At 39.9% G+C, this 17,714-nt stretch overlaps 2 protein-coding genes across 2 annotated transcripts; both read left to right on the top strand.

The window, feature by feature from the left end:
• The first annotated feature begins 136 nt into the window (after positions 1-136).
• fbxo36b (F-box protein 36b) lies at positions 137-9,682 on the top strand. Its single transcript, XM_055228619.1, has 7 exons — positions 137-232; positions 601-709; positions 1,561-1,733; positions 3,027-3,488; positions 3,637-3,649; positions 3,754-4,212; positions 9,603-9,682. Exons 1-7 carry the CDS (start codon positions 137-139, stop codon positions 9,680-9,682), a joined length of 1,392 nt encoding a protein of 463 aa, XP_055084594.1.
• On the top strand, positions 9,647-15,545 carry grk7a (G protein-coupled receptor kinase 7a). The gene is made up of 4 exons (XM_033983104.2): positions 9,647-10,326; positions 11,988-12,443; positions 14,095-14,375; positions 15,053-15,545. The coding sequence occupies exons 1-4, from the start codon at positions 9,730-9,732 to the stop codon at positions 15,393-15,395; spliced, it is 1,677 nt and encodes a 558-aa protein (XP_033838995.1). The 5' UTR covers positions 9,647-9,729; the 3' UTR covers positions 15,396-15,545.
• Positions 15,546-17,714: the final 2,169 nt, after the last annotated feature.

Here is a 17,714-nt window from a genome sequence, read left to right as displayed (position 1 = left end):
GACTTCTGATACTAAAATTATACTCTTTAGTTTACTCCACATGGTTGAATAACTTCTGACCCAAACTCAAAGCTGTAAATCTTAGTAGTTTCGTGTTAAATCCGCCCTGTTGCCATGGTAACGACTAAACTTCAACATGGCGTCGCTCCTGAAAGACCCACTGTTTGAAACATCCGGGATGGCTCCGGCGCCAAATAGGACTTATTGTTACTTAACCATAACTAAATCTGAGGTAAGTGCGGTAATCACTGAACCTACTTTACATCCACGTACGTTATATTCAATTATTAGAGCTAATGTATATATACTTTTTAATTAGTTCGTTGGCGCATTAGTTAGCCGTTACTGACGTCACACATTAACGATAGCTTTGGATTAATAGCATTTTTCTACTTAATTTAGTCAACACTGCAAATAAAATTATACAGCTTATAAAATGTTTGCACGAGTTAAGTTTGTTCCTGTGCAATAATAAATACCAAAGCAGAATACTTTTATTAAAATATAAATTGCAAACGTAATCACAATGCTTGTCAGAAAAAAAACAATTAGATTTTTTTTTTCTCCAAATGAAGACCACTTGTTGCTGGACACTTGCAGGTAATCTGGAGATGGTGGAAGATCTCTCTCAGAGCTGTGGACCGGCTCGCGGGGCCTGGAGAAGTTAAGCTGTCCCACCAGGAGATGTTAGAAGACAAACAGTTACAGGGTAAGAGACACGAGCCATTTGAGCTTTTACTAGTAATGTCAATACATTTTATTAGTTATTACAGTATATACCTTCATACTTTAAAGGTGCACTATGCTTTTGTTCTGGTGGTGGGTTTACATGCCTCCAGTGTTGGGAAGTAACTGAGTACATGTACAGAGAATATGTGTTCTGAATACAAATTTAGAGTACCTGTATTCCAGTACAGCTACTATTTCATTTCATTTGGTGGTATTCAGAATACAGTTACTTTTCTAAAATCAAAGGAATATTTGGCAGTACGTGATCACACAATTTAGGCTTCAAACCGCAAGATATTAGAGAGAAAAAAAACAAAAACAAAACACTACTCTTGTGGTGAGTGTATGTGTGATGTTTCCTTCTCTAATTTGTGAAAAGAAAATGCAAACACTGAAACAAATATAAAGCTGTTTTTAATCCTACGTTGCATTTTTACTCTATAATTTAAATGTAACTCAGTGTAAAAGCATTCAAAGTATTCAGAATACAGTACTGTGAGTGGACCATGTATCAGAATTTGTTACAAAATACATTTTAATGTATTTTTACAGTATTGTACAGTACAGTATTTCTGTAACTAAATACATTTTCAAGTATTCCCATCACTGCATGCGTCTATAACAATGTCTTTTTTGCCTGGAATGTTCCACAATATATATTTGAAAAGTGGTGCAAGAAACACAAATGTTCACAAATATACTACTCAAGTAGGGGTAAACGTATAGTGTAAGAAGACTACTCAGAGAAGTACTATTTTATTCATAACTTACTCAAGTTTATGTACTTGAGTAAATGTAAATGAGTCAAAGCCAAATTGTTCTCTTCTCCAGGGGAAATCACTACAGTGTTTGGACAGGATGTGTTGGACCACGCCAAGACTCTGTGCCAAGGTCATTTTAACTACCTGGAGCATCTGTCCGATGCTCTGCTCCTCCACATCCTGGGCTTTCTGGAGCTGGAGGATGTGGGACAGCTCCTACGCACTTCACGACAATTCTGGAAGGTGAGTTCTAACCATGAATGTGAAAAAACTGTCTAAGAAGTCTCGCCCATGTACTAGGAAAACCTCAAAGGCAGGTTTATGCACTGGCAACCCAGGTTCACTTGTGATTAAATAAAGCAGGCTACATACAGTTCATTTAATCATTGAATTTAATTAATCCAGCTTTACATAGTTTAACCCCAATGTATGCTTGATTTAGTGGGAGTTTATATCTAATACTCGGAAAGCCAAATATGGTCTTATGTTGGCACATGTCATTTCTTTGTGCTGCTTTTGTGCTGCCGCTTGTGCATGTCTGTGCTTATCCTGTGTATGCTGTTATATGTTTCACCTTGCTTTTATGTGGCTTCTTAACTTTTATAACTTTTTTTTTTATCCTTTTACACCTTGCCTGGGGACTACTGTTAGAATTTAGCTGGTGTATTTACAGAAATGTGTATTAATGTGTATGGCCACTGTCCCTGTTCAATCAATTACTCAATCAAATAAATAAATAAATGGTGTAAAAAGTTTGAGAACCAATTGAAGTAACGGGTTTCCATGGGCGTAAATGAACAGCCATATTTTAAAATGTTTTTCCTTTTTGAACCAATTCCACCAGTACAATATTGAATATCTGGCTCCAATTTACGCAACCTGAGGGGATTATATTGTCTGGAATATAATTTGAGATTTAGCTATATCAATAGGTCACAATAACACATTTTGAAGTTTGATATATTGCTGAAGAAAATATAGATGATAAACAATAATACTGAAACTAATGTATGCTTCTGTCTAACACAATAACCCTAAAGTAGAATTATCCCCCCAAAAAATCTAACTATGTATATTATTTTAAAAAAAAAGGTTATTTATTCAACCCTCATTGTAGAAAAGAAAAAAAAACAAAAGTTCCCCACTATTACAAAGAAAAAGTACCCATGATAAATACTGACCCCCCAAATTACTGTTACATCTATCATGTGTGTTGAGTATTGTTCATAAAAGCAGCGCTCTTACTCTCTGTGTAAAAAGAATTGTTTTATTTTGTAGACAGGATGTGATTTCTGTTACGCACGCTTTTCTCTCCCTGTGGTACTCACACTGTATGGCCGCTGTTGCACCGTAAAGAAGTTGTATTAAATAAATATGTCGAGCAGAGGCTAAATACTTGATTTGATTAAGGATAATTTTTTTCCCAATTATGAAGAAATACTTCTATACAAAACACCTTAACAATGCGGTGAACGATAACACGATATAGTGATTTTTATGACAGGCCTATGTATCAAACTACTATATTTTTTCCAGCTGTGCCAATCAGAGGAGTATTGGGAGAACGCAGTGCAGCAGCGGTGTAGCACTCTGCCGGACGAGGTGGTGGCTCTGGCCAGAGACATCGGCTGGAGGCGCATTTTCTTCACCAACAAAATCCAACTGCAACTGCTCATCCACCGCCACCGGGTGAAACTCCAAGAAGCACTGGAAGAGGAGGAACGGGAACTCCAAACTGCAACATCTGAGACGTCCCCTGAAGACAAGAGCTCTAGCCCCAAACCTGAGAAGTCCAGCATCAGTCCTTCTGAGCAGAGGTCCAGCAATACTCTCAGCTTGGACTCTGATAATAGCTTCTCCGGTTCCTACACTGACCTTTCCCTCAGCTCAGATGACGGGCCCAAAGGTTCACTGGAGAACTTCTTCAAGGATCTGGAAGAGGTCCAACTGGCTCAAAGCAACAAAGCAGAAATAAAGAGTGAAGATGGCGACTTCCAGGTTATGGAGCGAGAGTAGTAGACACACGCTCGCATGCTGCCGCATTAGTTTAATTATTTGCATCTTTTGAACCTTGCAATTCCCTCTTATCTCTGGGCCTGTTGATTCCTAACTTTTTTCTGTTGCCACTCTGACTCTCCTTGCGCAGTCAAAATCCAAGGGTAAACAAAATCCAATGGTAAACAAGCTGAAAAAGACAGGGTTGGCGCGGCTAGCTCAGCTAGCGCTAGCTTAACTCTACAGGACATTACAACGCTCTTGGAAGGACACAGAGAGACTCTCTCTTTGGAGTTCAAGGCCTCGTTCCAATCTCTCGACTCGAAACTGGACGGTGTTGAAGCTTCTATTAAGGAGCATGGGGTCCGTGTCAGATCACTGGAGGAGAATGCAGATTCGTTTGAACAATGCCTAACTTATGTGGAGGATAAGTGTCGTACTTTGCAACAAGACAACCACTCGCTTAGGGAGAAAGTGGCGGATCTGGAGGGACGCAGTAGGCGCCAAAACATTCGCATTGTTGGCTTACCAGAGAACATAGAGGGTCCTCGCCCAACCGCTTTCTTCTCTCAACGTCTGGCAGAGGTTTTTGATGAAAACGTGCTCCCTACTCCACCGGAGATTGACCGTGCTCATCGGACCGCTGGCGCTAAACCTGCACTGGGAGCCAAACTGCGTCCTGTGATCCTCCGTCTCCACCGATTCCAGGTGAAAGACCTGATCATCTGTGAGGCCCGCGGGAGAAGAACTATCTCATTGTTATGTGCGGATGTTAAAGTTCTAGCGAAAATGTTGGCGAAACGCATGGAGTCAATAATGCCTACAGTAATTAGTCCTGAACCAGACAGGGTTCATTAAGACCAGACATTCATATCACAATGTCAGGCGCTTAATGGACATTTTATACTCCCTATCGACATGTGACACCCCTGAAATAGTTATCTCCATGGACGCCGAAAAGGCTTTCGACCGGGTAGAATGGCTTTATTTATTCTACACCTTGAAACGCTTTGGTTTTGGCAACAAGTTCGTATCTTGGATCAAATTATTGTATGCCTCTCCCATGGCTCGTGTTCGCACTAACAATAATTTTTCTGAATATTTCACTTTAGGCCACGGAACCCGTCAGGGCTGCCCCCTGTCTCCTCTCTTGTTCGCAATAGCTATAGAGCCGCTTGCAGCTGCCATCAGATCCAGTTCTGTGCATGGCATCATGAGGGGTGGTTTGGTTCACAAAGTAGCTTTATATGCTGATGACCTGTTGCTTTTTGTCTCAAACACAGATATCTCTATGCCCCCAGTTCTGACTTTGCTTAAGGAATTTGGGGAGATTTCAAGTTATAAATTAAACTTGAATAAAAGCGAACTTCTCCCAGTCAATCCAGCTGACACTACATACCCTCTTGGGGTTTGGCCTCTTTTGCCCAACTATCCTCAAACTTTAATCTGCCCAATACCCATTTCTTTAGGTTTCTACAGGCCCGAAACTTTATTGGCAGACACTTTCCTTGCTCTCCTAGTATTCCTGATGCTACTGTCCTCGATACTGTTATGGAAATCAAGCCGTCTCTGAAAGGTGCAGTTGCCAAAATATATAGCTTGTTATTTTCCTCTCTTGATGTCACATCTGATCATCTCCGTGTGGCTTGGTCTGAGGAGCTCGAGGTGGAGATCGATGATGAACAGTGGAGGTCCGTTCTCAAACGTATTCATTCCTCTTCAATTTGTACTTGGCATTGTATCATTCAGTGTAAAGTGGTCCATAGAGTGCACTGGTCTAAGAGTAGGCTTGCCCGAATCTTCCCTGGCACCAACCCCAACTGTGTAAAATGCAATCTAGGACCAGCCAATCTCACTCACATGTTTCTGATCTGCCCTGCCTTATCCACATATTGGGACACTATTTTTGACTCTCTTTCTATTATTTGCAATGCTGGAGTTTGGCGGTCCCCATTGACTGCTCTTTTTGGGATTCTTCCAGCCAATCACTCCCTGTCACCCTGTTTTGTTAATCTTGTTCTCTTTCTTACATTGTTGGCTAGGCGGTCCATCCTGATGCGCTGGAAAGACCCTCACCCACCCACCCACTCTCAATGGATAAAAGATGCACTTTCTTTTATGAAACTGGAGAAAATAAGGCACTCTCTCAAAGGCTCTGACTCTAAATTTACTGAAGTCTGGTTACCTTTTCTGGATTATGTCATTTCTTTGACACTGGAGATAACCCCATGAACTGCCTTTTATTTGAATATATGGATATATGGATATATATATATGGATATCAAATGGTTGATCTAACTGCTAAGTGTTTTAGTAGCACATATTCTGTCTGTTTTTTTAAGGGGTTTGTTTTGAGGGGGGAGGGGATAGGCACTTTTCTGTGTTAACCATTTGTTGGCTGGGTGTATATATGTTTAAGGTGTGTACATTGAAAACTGTTCTTTTCTCTGATATTAGCCTTGGATACTGCACCTTTCTTTGTAATCTGTTCTGTTTTGTATATATTCTGGAAAATCTTTAAATAAATCATACATAAAAAAGAGTGAAGATGGCCCCGCAGAGTCTACAGACCTAGAGGCCATTTAGTTTGCTACTTTTTGCCTATGACGTAACAGTGCTAAAAACTAAAATCTACTAATGATCAACAGAATGTTTGCTGCCTAATGTGAAATTTTGTGATTTTTATGTCTTGAGTTTTCTTAAAAAGTTGTTGCACTAATCCTCATGGTGCCATTTACTGATATTTAATGATGTTACTAATAAAGATGTTCTATGTTTATATCAGGTGTGGTTTCATTTAAAAAAATACTCTAACTGACTCAAAGCAGATAAAGAAAATGAAATTAAAATAAATGAAATTCAAACATCTTGAACCTTGCACTTTCAATATCAGGGGTGTCCAAACTGTCCACTGCTCCTGTCCTCTGCTCCTGTCCACTGCTCCTGTCCCCTGCTCCTGTCCACAACTACTGTCCTCTGCTCCTGTCCTCTGCTCCTGTCCACTGCTCCTGTCCTCTGCTCCTGTCCACAACTACTGTCCTCTGCTCCTGTCCTCTGCTCCTGTCCACTGCTCCTGTCCTCTGCTCCTGTCCACAACTACTGTCCTCTGCTCCTGTCCACTGCTCCTGTCCACAACTACTGTCCTCTGCTCCTGTCCACTGCTCCTGTCCTCTGCTCCTGTCCACTGCTCCTGTCCTCTGCTGCCTGATCTGGAGACAGGTGGAGCGGAGGATTTGGAACAGATACCTGTGCCACTGTCACCTCACAGTCACAGAAGAGAGAGGGAGAGAGAGTGAATGAGAAAAAGGGAGGGAAAGTGAATGAAGACAGAGAGATAGATGTATAGAGAGTAAGAGAGAGAGCGAGCACTTATGAGATTAAAGGTTGTAAATGCCACTGTGGTGCTCACCCCATCTCAGACTTGTGTAAGAGACAATGTATAAATACTCCTCTTATATGCACTCCTGGCTATTTTAAACTGTCTGTTTAGAGTCCAGAGCTATAGTCGGACATGTAAACTACACGGTTAGCAGGTTAGGCTTCGTACATTAGGTAATACATTAAAGAAATGCAGTGTTAGCGATGTGCTAATTGACATGGTTGAAATTGCGATTTAGTTATTTGAAGCCTCTGGCTTCAATGATGTTTGATACTCAAAATAATAGTTACAGTTAGGTTTGTCAAAATCTCATACTAAGACTAGTATCGAAATTAGATACTCATTTGAGCAAGTACCAATACTAGAAAAGTCACATCCACAGGACAAAAATGAACCTTTCTTGAAAAGCTTTAGAATGATCTTGAGCTGTATCAGAACAAGTATAAGACTAGTATATGACCATGGATTACTATGGAACCTATCTGGACTAAATAAAATCATTTTTTTTATTATCATCGGGGTATTGGTATTGAGTATCGAGTCTGGAACTATTTTTTATTCTTAAACTGTATGTATCAACTGAATAATGCAAATAATTAATAGTCTTTTACAGTTATGTGTATGATACGATTTTTTGTCACAAACAATGAGGAAGCAGCATCATTATTTATTTAAAATGTTGCATAAAAGTATAAATACATTTTCTATAGTAAAATGAAAATTTTCTTTAGTAAAATGATGATAAAGTTGCGTGTAATGTTGTCTCAATACTAAAATTTCAAACTCAGTTTCGATAATAAGAAATAGACTCAATACTCAATATCGATTCCGATACCACAATGATAACAAAACAAAACAAAAAAAACACTTTTTATTTAGACAACAGACTGTGATTTTCAAGCTTAAATAGCAGTAACTTCTTTTATATTCTCATGTGGCTTTGTGGTCCAGTAGGTTCCATAGTGGTCCATGGGTGTTATACTAGTCTGTGTGTCTTATACCTGTTCTGATGCAGCTAAAGATCATTCTAAAGATATTCAGGAAAGGTTAATTTCTGTGTTGTGAATGTGGCTTGTTTGCATTGATACCTGCTCAAATGAGTATCTAGTTTGGATTCTGAAACTAAATTACATATTCACTTAAGTAGGTGTCCTATTTCTGATACTTTTGACAACTCTAGGTACATGGTATTGACTGTAGGACAGAACCACTGGGGCCCTAGTGACTGGACTAACCTGAACGCCATCTTGGCTCCTGAAGAAGACACCAACAACATCCTTTGATCCCCTCAGCAGCTTAAGTGCTTTACTGACACTGTGATCCATTTACATGATTGACATTTGACATATTTGATATTTATAGAATGGCACAACACTGAACTCAGCACTCAAGTGTGTACGCTACGGCGCTTGGCGGTGACCTCCCATTTTGAGATTCCATGAGAATTTCACATTCATTTTTCCCATAAATAATAAAATAATGAAAAATACAATAAAATAAAATTACTGTGAGCTAATCAGCTATGTGGTAACAAATAACCACAAGACTTTTGAAATTTTATAAACCATTAAGTTATTCAAATATCGCCATAGTTTTCTTTCTTGATTTATTTTATTTTATATTTTTTGCTGAAAACATCTGCGATAAAAGACACTAGTTACTTGCATAGGGGGTTAGCCTCCATTCAACTCTTAATTTGTGACTTTTTTTTTAAAGTTATTTTTTTATATACATGTAAATAATGCATAAGGAATGATCATTTGTTTTTAGTGACAAATACCAGTTCCATATTATTTTGAGTAAAGAGCTATATCAACATAAAAAAATCTAATAAAATGATAATAAAATAGAATGAGGGTGATATAATCTGAAGTGTTGCTGGTTGATCTTTGAGCGTTCAGTCTGTAGTAAGTCACAGGGCCACTGTCACAGAGCCTTTGTGCCTTTGAGGATTAGGTCATAGCATCAACAGTTTGAGGAATTAGCACTGATGCTGTACAAATTTGTTTGTTTCAGAATTCCTCATTTTTAACTCTGTGTGATCTTTTTGGTCGGGAGTTCGTCACCTGCATGTCACCATGGTGTATGTTGTGTTCCACTGAAATGAAAATTAAAAGCTTTGCAATAGTTTAAACTTTCGTAAATTCCTATAGGAAACTCGGCACGTGAAATGTTTTTCTCCTAAGGCTCTGTGAAGGAAGAGCAAAGATTGATTACTGGCAAACGAACAATGTAAATACTCACTTCAAACACAAAATGTCTGTTCTTCTTTTGTACAGTATGTAGGGCAATGAAACAAGGAGATGAGATACTTAAAGTATTTGGATGAATTATATTTTCAGAGTAAGTACTTCTGGGAATTACTGTGCTACATGACCAATAAAATGTTTAGGTTATAAGTAGCTCAAAAGGTCTTTCAACTTTGAACACATTTCTCAGACTGGGTCTGGTACATGTCCTCAGCAGGGTTCACTTTAAATCTCAGAAACATGAGTGCAGCCCTGTGGCTCTCATTCTCCTACTGTCTGCATCAACAGGGCCCGGCCTGAGAGTGATTGCAGTGCACTGTGCATAAATATAGCAAGCTAGAAAGCCTCTTAGGAGAGAGCCGTTTACGATTCCCTTTCTGTGCACTGCATCCTTGAATAGCCTACACAAAGATGTTAAGCCTAAATCCCTCCCTGGTATTTAATTCTAAATGAGTAATTACAGGGTGTGTCAATGTCTTAGGTTTGCAGGTAGCCTGGTGAAGTCCCTGAGCCTCCTGCACTCTCACCAGCGCTGGGGCAGGGGCAACCGTCCGTGGGACAACCACTGAACATTCCAGTTTCTTAGGGGAGAGAGACCAACCAAAAAGCCGCCAAGATGTGTGACATGGCGGGACTCGATAACCTGGTGGCCAACACGGCCTACCTAAAGGCCCAGGGTGGAGATGACAAAGAAATGAAAAGACGCCGCCGAAGTTTGTCTCTGCCAAAATCTGACCAATGTACGGCACTGCGGACCAGCATCGACAAGGACTTTGTCATGATTTGTGAAAGACAACCAATCGGCAAGAAATTCTTCCGTGATTTCCTAGCCAGTAAACCCGAGTTCAAGACCGCTGCTGATTTCTTAGACGAGCTTTACGACTGGGATCTGGCTGAAGGGGCTGCAAAAACCAAAGCATGCCAAGATATTATGAAGAAGTACACCAAAGCCGACTCCAAGACCTTCTTGTCCTTTTTGACCGGTGATGCATTGGAGAAGTGTAAGGGTGTGACAGATTCCAACTTCGAAGAGGTGATGAAGGGGCCAGTCCAGGAAGGCACAAGAGCGTTTTTAAAAGAGAAGCCATTCACAGAGTATCAGGCCAGTCCGTTTTTTGACAAGTTCCTCCAGTGGAAAGAATATGAGAAGCAGCCAATCAGCGACAAATACTTCTACGAATTCAGGACTCTGGGAAAAGGTGGATTTGGAGAGGTAAGACTGAACATAATATTACAGGCCTCATCACACCTAGGGTAGTGACGTGATAGTAACAGTGACATGATAGTATAACAGAATAGAAGGACTATTGGTAGATTTCAAAATACAAGCTGGGTGCCTAAAGAAAGTCTATCTCGTTTGAGTGAGAGGGGGCCCAGGTATGTTCCATAGTGGTCCATGGGTGTATACTAGTCTATGTGTCTTATACTTGTTCTGATACAGCTCAAGATCATTCTAAAGCCGCTCAGGAAAGGTTCATTTCTGTCCTGTGAATGTGACTTTTATAGTAACACTTGTTCAAATTAATATCTAGCTTTGGTACTAGTTTTAGCATCAATTAATGTCTTATTATTGGGACTGAATGGACAAGTTACACTACCTGAAAAAAACTGCAGTCTGTATTTTTGTGAGGACACAACTGCTATAAAAATGTACAGTTAAATATTATTCAGTGGTGTCAGACAGCAGCAAAGTAGCAGTATTGAAGTCAGACTTAAAGAAGAGACAGAAGTCAAAGGTCAACTGGGGCTGCCTTTGTAAAGCTACTTTGTCAAATTGGTCCACTGGGTCTATATCAGTGTCAAGCTTAAGGTAATATTTAGGGCTTTTCAAATGTGAGAGGGCAAACATACTCTGGGCTAAGAGGGATAAGTGTCATTACTTATAGAGAACAAGTTACTGATTATATTCAATATATATTGTGTATATTGTATTTAAACAATATATACTTTAACCTAACCCAAGTTCTCATGAACTATGTTAACTATGAGTGGGTGGGCATTACACCAAAAAGCTGTTTGCTGCTTCTGAAAGTTCACACTTCCTTGTGATTGGTTAAAGTGTATTTGAGCTGTATTAAACAGAGAAGACTACATGACGATATCATCAAAATAACACTTCATCACAGGATCAGATCACAATTTGACTTTGGCACAGCTCTATGGGAGACTTTGCAGAAATGGCACACATGAAATAAAATGGCACACATGGTGCTCACCGGTGGTGTAGTAGTCAAGACGCTGCACATATGTGGTTGATGTCCCCTTAGTGGGTTGTGGGTTCCCCTCCTGGGCCCCAGTTGTTTATACATGCACTTAATTTAAAAAAATTTTTGACAGCAGACACTGTTACTCTCATTTATAAAACTTTTTACTAAAATGTAAATGGAAACAGCTCAAAACTTCATCAAACTCACTTAGTCTCATTGGGAGCAAACAGCATTCTGTAAGATTCTGAAAGCTCCCAAAGGTAAGAGGAAAAGGAGATTAAATTAATAAAATGATTAATTGAAAAAAAATAAAAATAGCTGCTAGATTAATCAATTAGCAAAATAATCATGAATTGCAGCCCTACTTTATAGATGAGATTCTTTTTCTGCACAAGCACCTGAGCCAGACAAAGAAACTGTTAAGTGTTATGGCATTTTTGATTTCATAGTTATGATATATACGTACATAAGTATATACAATCTATGACAAATTCATGTTCACTGGTGACCCAAAGCAAGCCCCCTTGTGCCGAAAGTTTTCTAAACATTCAAGTTGCTCCATAAAAAAAAAGAAGATACATTTGTATATCACAGATACCAAGATAGTACTAAAAGTAAAAGTGCACTGACACTATTACTGTTAAATAAACACTGTGTTTGCCTTTAGGTATGTGCTGTCCAGGTGAAAAACACAGGCCAGATGTATGCCTGCAAGAAGCTGGAGAAAAAGCGTCTGAAGAAGAAAGGTGGTGAGAAGATGGCTCTGCTTGAGAAGAAGATCTTGGAGAAGGTCAACAGTCTGTTTCTGGTGAATCTGGCCTATGCTTACGACAGCAAGACCCACTTGTGCCTAGTCATGACGCTGATGAATGGAGGAGACCTCAGATACCACATTTACAACTTGGGCTACGATGGCAAAGGCGTGGATAAGGGCATTGAGATGAAGCGTGTGGTCTACTACACAGCACAGATCACCTGTGGAATCCTGCATCTGCATGAAATGGATATCATTTACCGAGACATGAAGCCCGAAAATGTCCTCCTCGACAGCCAAGGCCAGTGTCGACTCTCTGATCTGGGACTGGCCATTGAAGTCAGTCCTACAAAGACCGTCAGTCAGATGGTGAGTTTACCAAAGTCTAATGTAAGTTTTGGTTCCTGCTTCCTACAGAAGATTTGGTGCTTTTGCTTGTCTGTTATGAGTTGAAATTTCTTCACAATGGTTGGATCAGGACAGGCCTGTGATAAGTTATGGGATATTACTAAGGCATATGAAGTATTTGAACTAAGGTGGTTATTGGTTACCTAAGCTTTTGCCTGATACGACTGCAGTTTAATTGTTTATCTTGGCTGATTGTGATATTTATAATATATTTCTGTCCTAATGAAACTGATGGAGTTATGGCAGAAGATGGTAAACACTGAGTGCTTGACTTGCCCAGTAGTTGGTGCCATTTCTGTCTCTGCCACAGTAGTGTAAATCTGAATATTGCTCTAAAAACATTTCAGTGGGGTTAAATTAGAAGAGGGATCAGGGGGTAGCCTGAAGACTGTTGCATTTCTATGTACATTACATAGTGCTAAGTGTGTTTTAGGACCAATAGATTATAGATATTCATTCAGTTAGGGGTCTTTCTAAATACAGTAGCAACCCAGGGTTCTGAATGAGTGTATGGAGCATTAGTTAGCCCCCAGAGACACTTCAGAATATAAAATAGATAGGGACAATAGGAACAATTAGTGTTAACTTGACCTACGATAAAGATTTAAGCCTTTAGATATGTAGACTATTCCTTAGAAATAATTACAAAATAAAAGCGACACAAGCTACAAAAGGTACACCAAATTGTCACAGTTGGTAATAGTTGGAGCTCGGGTCTATCTGTAGTAACAAAGCTGTGGCTCTACGAAAGTCTGCTAAGCTCATTAACGTACGCCGATGCTCCTACGGCAGCCAAAGTGACTGGAACCGAGCTGGCTTTGCTTTTAATCCTCTTAGTGGGCATTACACAAGTCTGTCTCTGATTAGATTGGCACAACCAAGTAAAATTTACAATGAATATTTTAGGTTTGCTTTTGTACCCAAAACTTCAGACACAAGTATGAAAAAACAAATCTGAATGTTCAATTATATACACAATTATGTAATTAAACCAAGACTTAATGCCAGTTGCAAGATTAAAACAGTTGTTTTGAGTGAAAAAAACATAGATAAATTATAACTGTCAAGTAGATCACCTGCGATGTGCCCATCTTAAGGAGTCAGGGAGACACCCTTTACACAAATCTTGGTACAACTCTGAGTGTACGCACATGACTCCTGACAGGTAGTAGGCTTTAGCAGCATTAGGCTTAGAGCCAAGTCCTCTGAGACAGATGAGGTCACACATTTATGGACAGGGGACAGGGAAGGTGACTGGGCAAAGAACACTCTAGGGAATGTTGGAAGAGTTTCTGAAGAGGGGTTCCACAGACATCTAGAGATGCCTTTACCACACACACTGGTTTAAACTCCAATGCTTATTATAGGGTTTCTGTACATTTATTTTGCATTTGGCACATAATACATAATCAAAAACACAATTTGCTGAGGCTTCTTATAAAATAATCAGTTTTCCTAGACTTATATTTTTTCACTGCATTCTATGATTACTTCTGTAGTAGGGACTAAGTACAGAGGTCACTAAAGTTTCCACTGATGCCTTTTGGCAAACACAATATGACTGAATCCTCCATGTAATGCCATTTTAATTGATTTTTGGTTCTCTCTATAGGCTGGTACTGGAGCCTACATGGCCCCTGAGCTGCTAAATAAGACCCCATACCGGACCTCGGTGGACTGGTGGGCCCTGGGCTGCAGTATCTATGAGATGGTGGCTGGTTACACTCCATTCAAAGGCCCTGAAAGCCTGAAGCAGAAAGTGGAGAAGGAGGAAGTGCAGCGCCGAATCCTGAATGAGGAGCCAAAGTGGGAGCACCGCTGCTTTGATGCTGTGACCAAAGACATCATTCAGCAATTCCTCAAGAAGAAAATGGAAGAACGATTGGGCATTAAGTAAGGCACTCAAAAAACGTCATAATATAGTGGAAGCATACATAAGCAATACATTTAAAGTGCCCGTGACAGGGTGAACTACTCATTTTACGAAAACACAGTTAAGATCATTATATTTACTATTTTACTAAATAAAAAAATCTTTCTACTTTGGCAATTTTTTAGGTTTATAATTGTACTTCCTGGTTGCAAATCATGACATCACACTAGGGAATTCCAGAACTGTTACCTAGCAACCATCTTATACACTGGGCAAAAAATCGTCTAATGTCACAGAAATTATTATTTGACAAATAAAATGATAAGAAACAGCTTTATTTAAATGAAATAATGCTTAAAGTATCAGGGGGAAAAAATGTTTCTTGTGCGCAAATTGTGTCTAACTTTTGGATACAGTTTTCCATAATGTGATCAATATGGAATATCTCTAAAATAGAACAGTCTACTTCCTGTAATTTTCAAGAAATTTGTCAACTTTGTTTTTTTCTTAAATTGCTTCTTGATTGGCGTAAAACTATAGTTTATGTTTACAACAGGTATTATCCCACAATTTTCTGTCATTTCTACCAAAGTATAAATTAGAACAGTCAAACAGACTTTAAGATATACACGAATACTCATAAACAGTTTTTACATTTACAATCTTTACTAACGCATATTATTCTGTTTGACTTTAGGAACAATATGGAGGACCCTCGGAAGCACGAATGGTTCAAGAGCATCAACTTCCCTCGCCTGGAAGCCGGCCTCATCACTCCACCCTGGGTTCCCAAACCCAATGTTGTGTACGCCAAAGACACAGGAGACATTGCTGAGTTCTCAGACGTCAAGGGAGTGACCTTTGACAACAATGATGAGAAGTTCTTCAAAGAGTTTGGCACTGGTGCTGTGGCCATCCAGTGGCAGAAGGAGATGATTGATAGTGGACTGTTTGACGAGCTCAACGACCCCAACAGGAAAGAGGCGCCTGCAGGAGGAGACCCCGATGGGCAGAAGTCTGGCACCTGTGTAATGCTGTGAGCAGCCACAGCTTTGAGCGCACTTTCAACTCCCCATGTTCTCAGCAGACACATGGACACAAATAACATTGATGGAAAGCAAAGTTGAGAAGAATATCATCGGTGAAGGTACTTCCGTTTACAGTTAGTTCCGGTGCATTTACTACCTGAAAAGAGCTATTAGAGAGCCAGAGTACAAACCTCCCAGAGCAACACAAGAGTGTCTTCTTGAGTTATCTGGAGAAGACCCCTCAGTCCTTCACTGAAAGTGCTTTAAATGAGCCGGTGTTTGCTCTCAAATTCAAATTCCAATTAGTTTTGTAAATTTACAGTGAACATGTTGTATGTACTGTATATAAGACTTTAATTTGATCTATCTATGCACAGATTGTTGAGGAGTATACAAGCTAGATTATACAAAGCACATTATCCCCCTGTTGTTGGTGCTAAGAGTGTAGAGGAGGCAGGCCCTGGGATGAGGACAGAGACCAGAGAACGGGACAGTAACTCCAGGCTGTTCATGGACGAGAACCATCCAGAAGAACTGTAAGGTCACCTTGAATCTTTTTTATCTCTGCCCTTTAGTTTACTGAAGTTCTTTGAATGTAAAATTAAGCCAAGATAGGTTTTCTTATTAAATAAACTGAAAAACATTGTTGACAATGATTTTGAATGTAAAGTTTGATCATTTGTCATTCATTTTCACATCTGCCTCTACAGAGAACTGAGATGTGATTGTAGTATAACAAAAGTGTAAAATAACTTGGTGGAGTTAGACCCACAGACAGCAGGGACTCCTCACAGTAATGAAACTGTATAAATATAAAATAAATACATTTGTAAATATAAGAGGATATGTGGCATGGTGATATAGGAATGTTGCAGATGTAAAGCTGAAGTTATGTGAATAAAACAAAATTATTTCTTTAAAAGTCAGAGTCTTGTTTTTTGTACCATTGCAGCATTGAAAGGTGAATTAATATTGCACAGTCACATTGAGTTTCCCATTGTGAACCTACAGTGATATTAGAGTAAAATGTCCTTAGACATAACTGCATGTAGCCACTAAGAAGGTACACAGAGTAAAAGCTAAAAATACCTGCTGAATTAGCCGTGCATTGGTGGGGTTGGGTAAAGGCTATGTTCCCTGGCAAGTCTTAGCTGATAAGGCGATAACCAGTTTATCCCTCTCTCTCTTACTAAATCAGTTTCAAATCCCTGTCACTGAACCACCTCAACCAAACGATGAGCAAGAAATGTGTACAGGTATGTTTTATCTTAAAAGTAGCACTCATTCAGACTACTCCTTCATAGTCTATGCCACATACAACTCTCCATCATCTCCTCAGAAATATCTCACTCTCCTCAGGACCTCATCACTCTCCTCCATTATCTCTTCAAAACATTTCACTTTCCTCCAATGGCTCCTCAGAACATCTCACTCTCCTCCATCACCTCTCCTCACCTTCCTTCATTAACTTTTGTGGACATCTCAAACATCTCACTCTCCTGCCATCACTTCTTCAGAACATCTCAGTCTCCTCCATCACCTTCTCAAAACATCTCACTCTCCTCCAACACCTCCCCTCACCTTCCTTCATTAACTTTTCTGGACAGCTCACTCTCCTTCATCATGTCCTCAAAAACATTTCACTCTCCTCCATCACCTCTTCAAAACATGTCACTCTCCTCCATCACCTTCTCAAAACATCTCACTCTCCTCCAACACCTCTCCTCACCTTCCTTCATTAACTTTTCTGGACATCTCACTCTTCTCCATCACGTCCCAAAAAACATTTCACTCTCCCCATCACTTCTTCAGAACATCTCAGTCTCCTCCATCACTTCTTCAGAACATCTCACTCTCCCCCATCACCTCCTCAGAACATCTCAAACTCTTCCATCACCTCCTCAGAACATCTCACTCTCCTCCAACACCTCTCCTCACCTTCCTTCATTGACTTTTCTGGACATCTCACTCCCCTCCGTCACTTCTTCAGAACATCTCAATTCTCCTTCATCACTTCTTCAGAACATCTCACTCTCCTCCATTACCTCCTCACTCTCTTCCATCACCTCTTCAAAGCATCCCACTCTCCTCCATCACCTCCTAAAAACATTTCAGTCTCCTCCATCACCTTCTCAAAACATCTCACTCTCCTCCATCAGCTCCTCAAAATATCTCACTCTCCTCCATCACCTTCTCAAAACATCTCAGTCTCTTCCATCAGCGCCTCAAAACATCTCAGTCTCCTCCATCAGCTTCTCAAAACATCTCAGTCTCCTCCATCAGCTCCTCAAAACATCTCACTCTCCTCCATCACCTCCTAAAAACATCTCA

This window comes from Periophthalmus magnuspinnatus, chromosome 17 (genome assembly GCF_009829125.3).
Source record: "Periophthalmus magnuspinnatus isolate fPerMag1 chromosome 17, fPerMag1.2.pri, whole genome shotgun sequence".
NCBI classification, from domain to species: domain Eukaryota; kingdom Metazoa; phylum Chordata; class Actinopteri; order Gobiiformes; family Gobiidae; genus Periophthalmus; species Periophthalmus magnuspinnatus.
The sequence above is the reverse complement of the archived record's forward strand: the minus strand, read 5'-3'. Positions and strand labels throughout refer to the sequence as shown.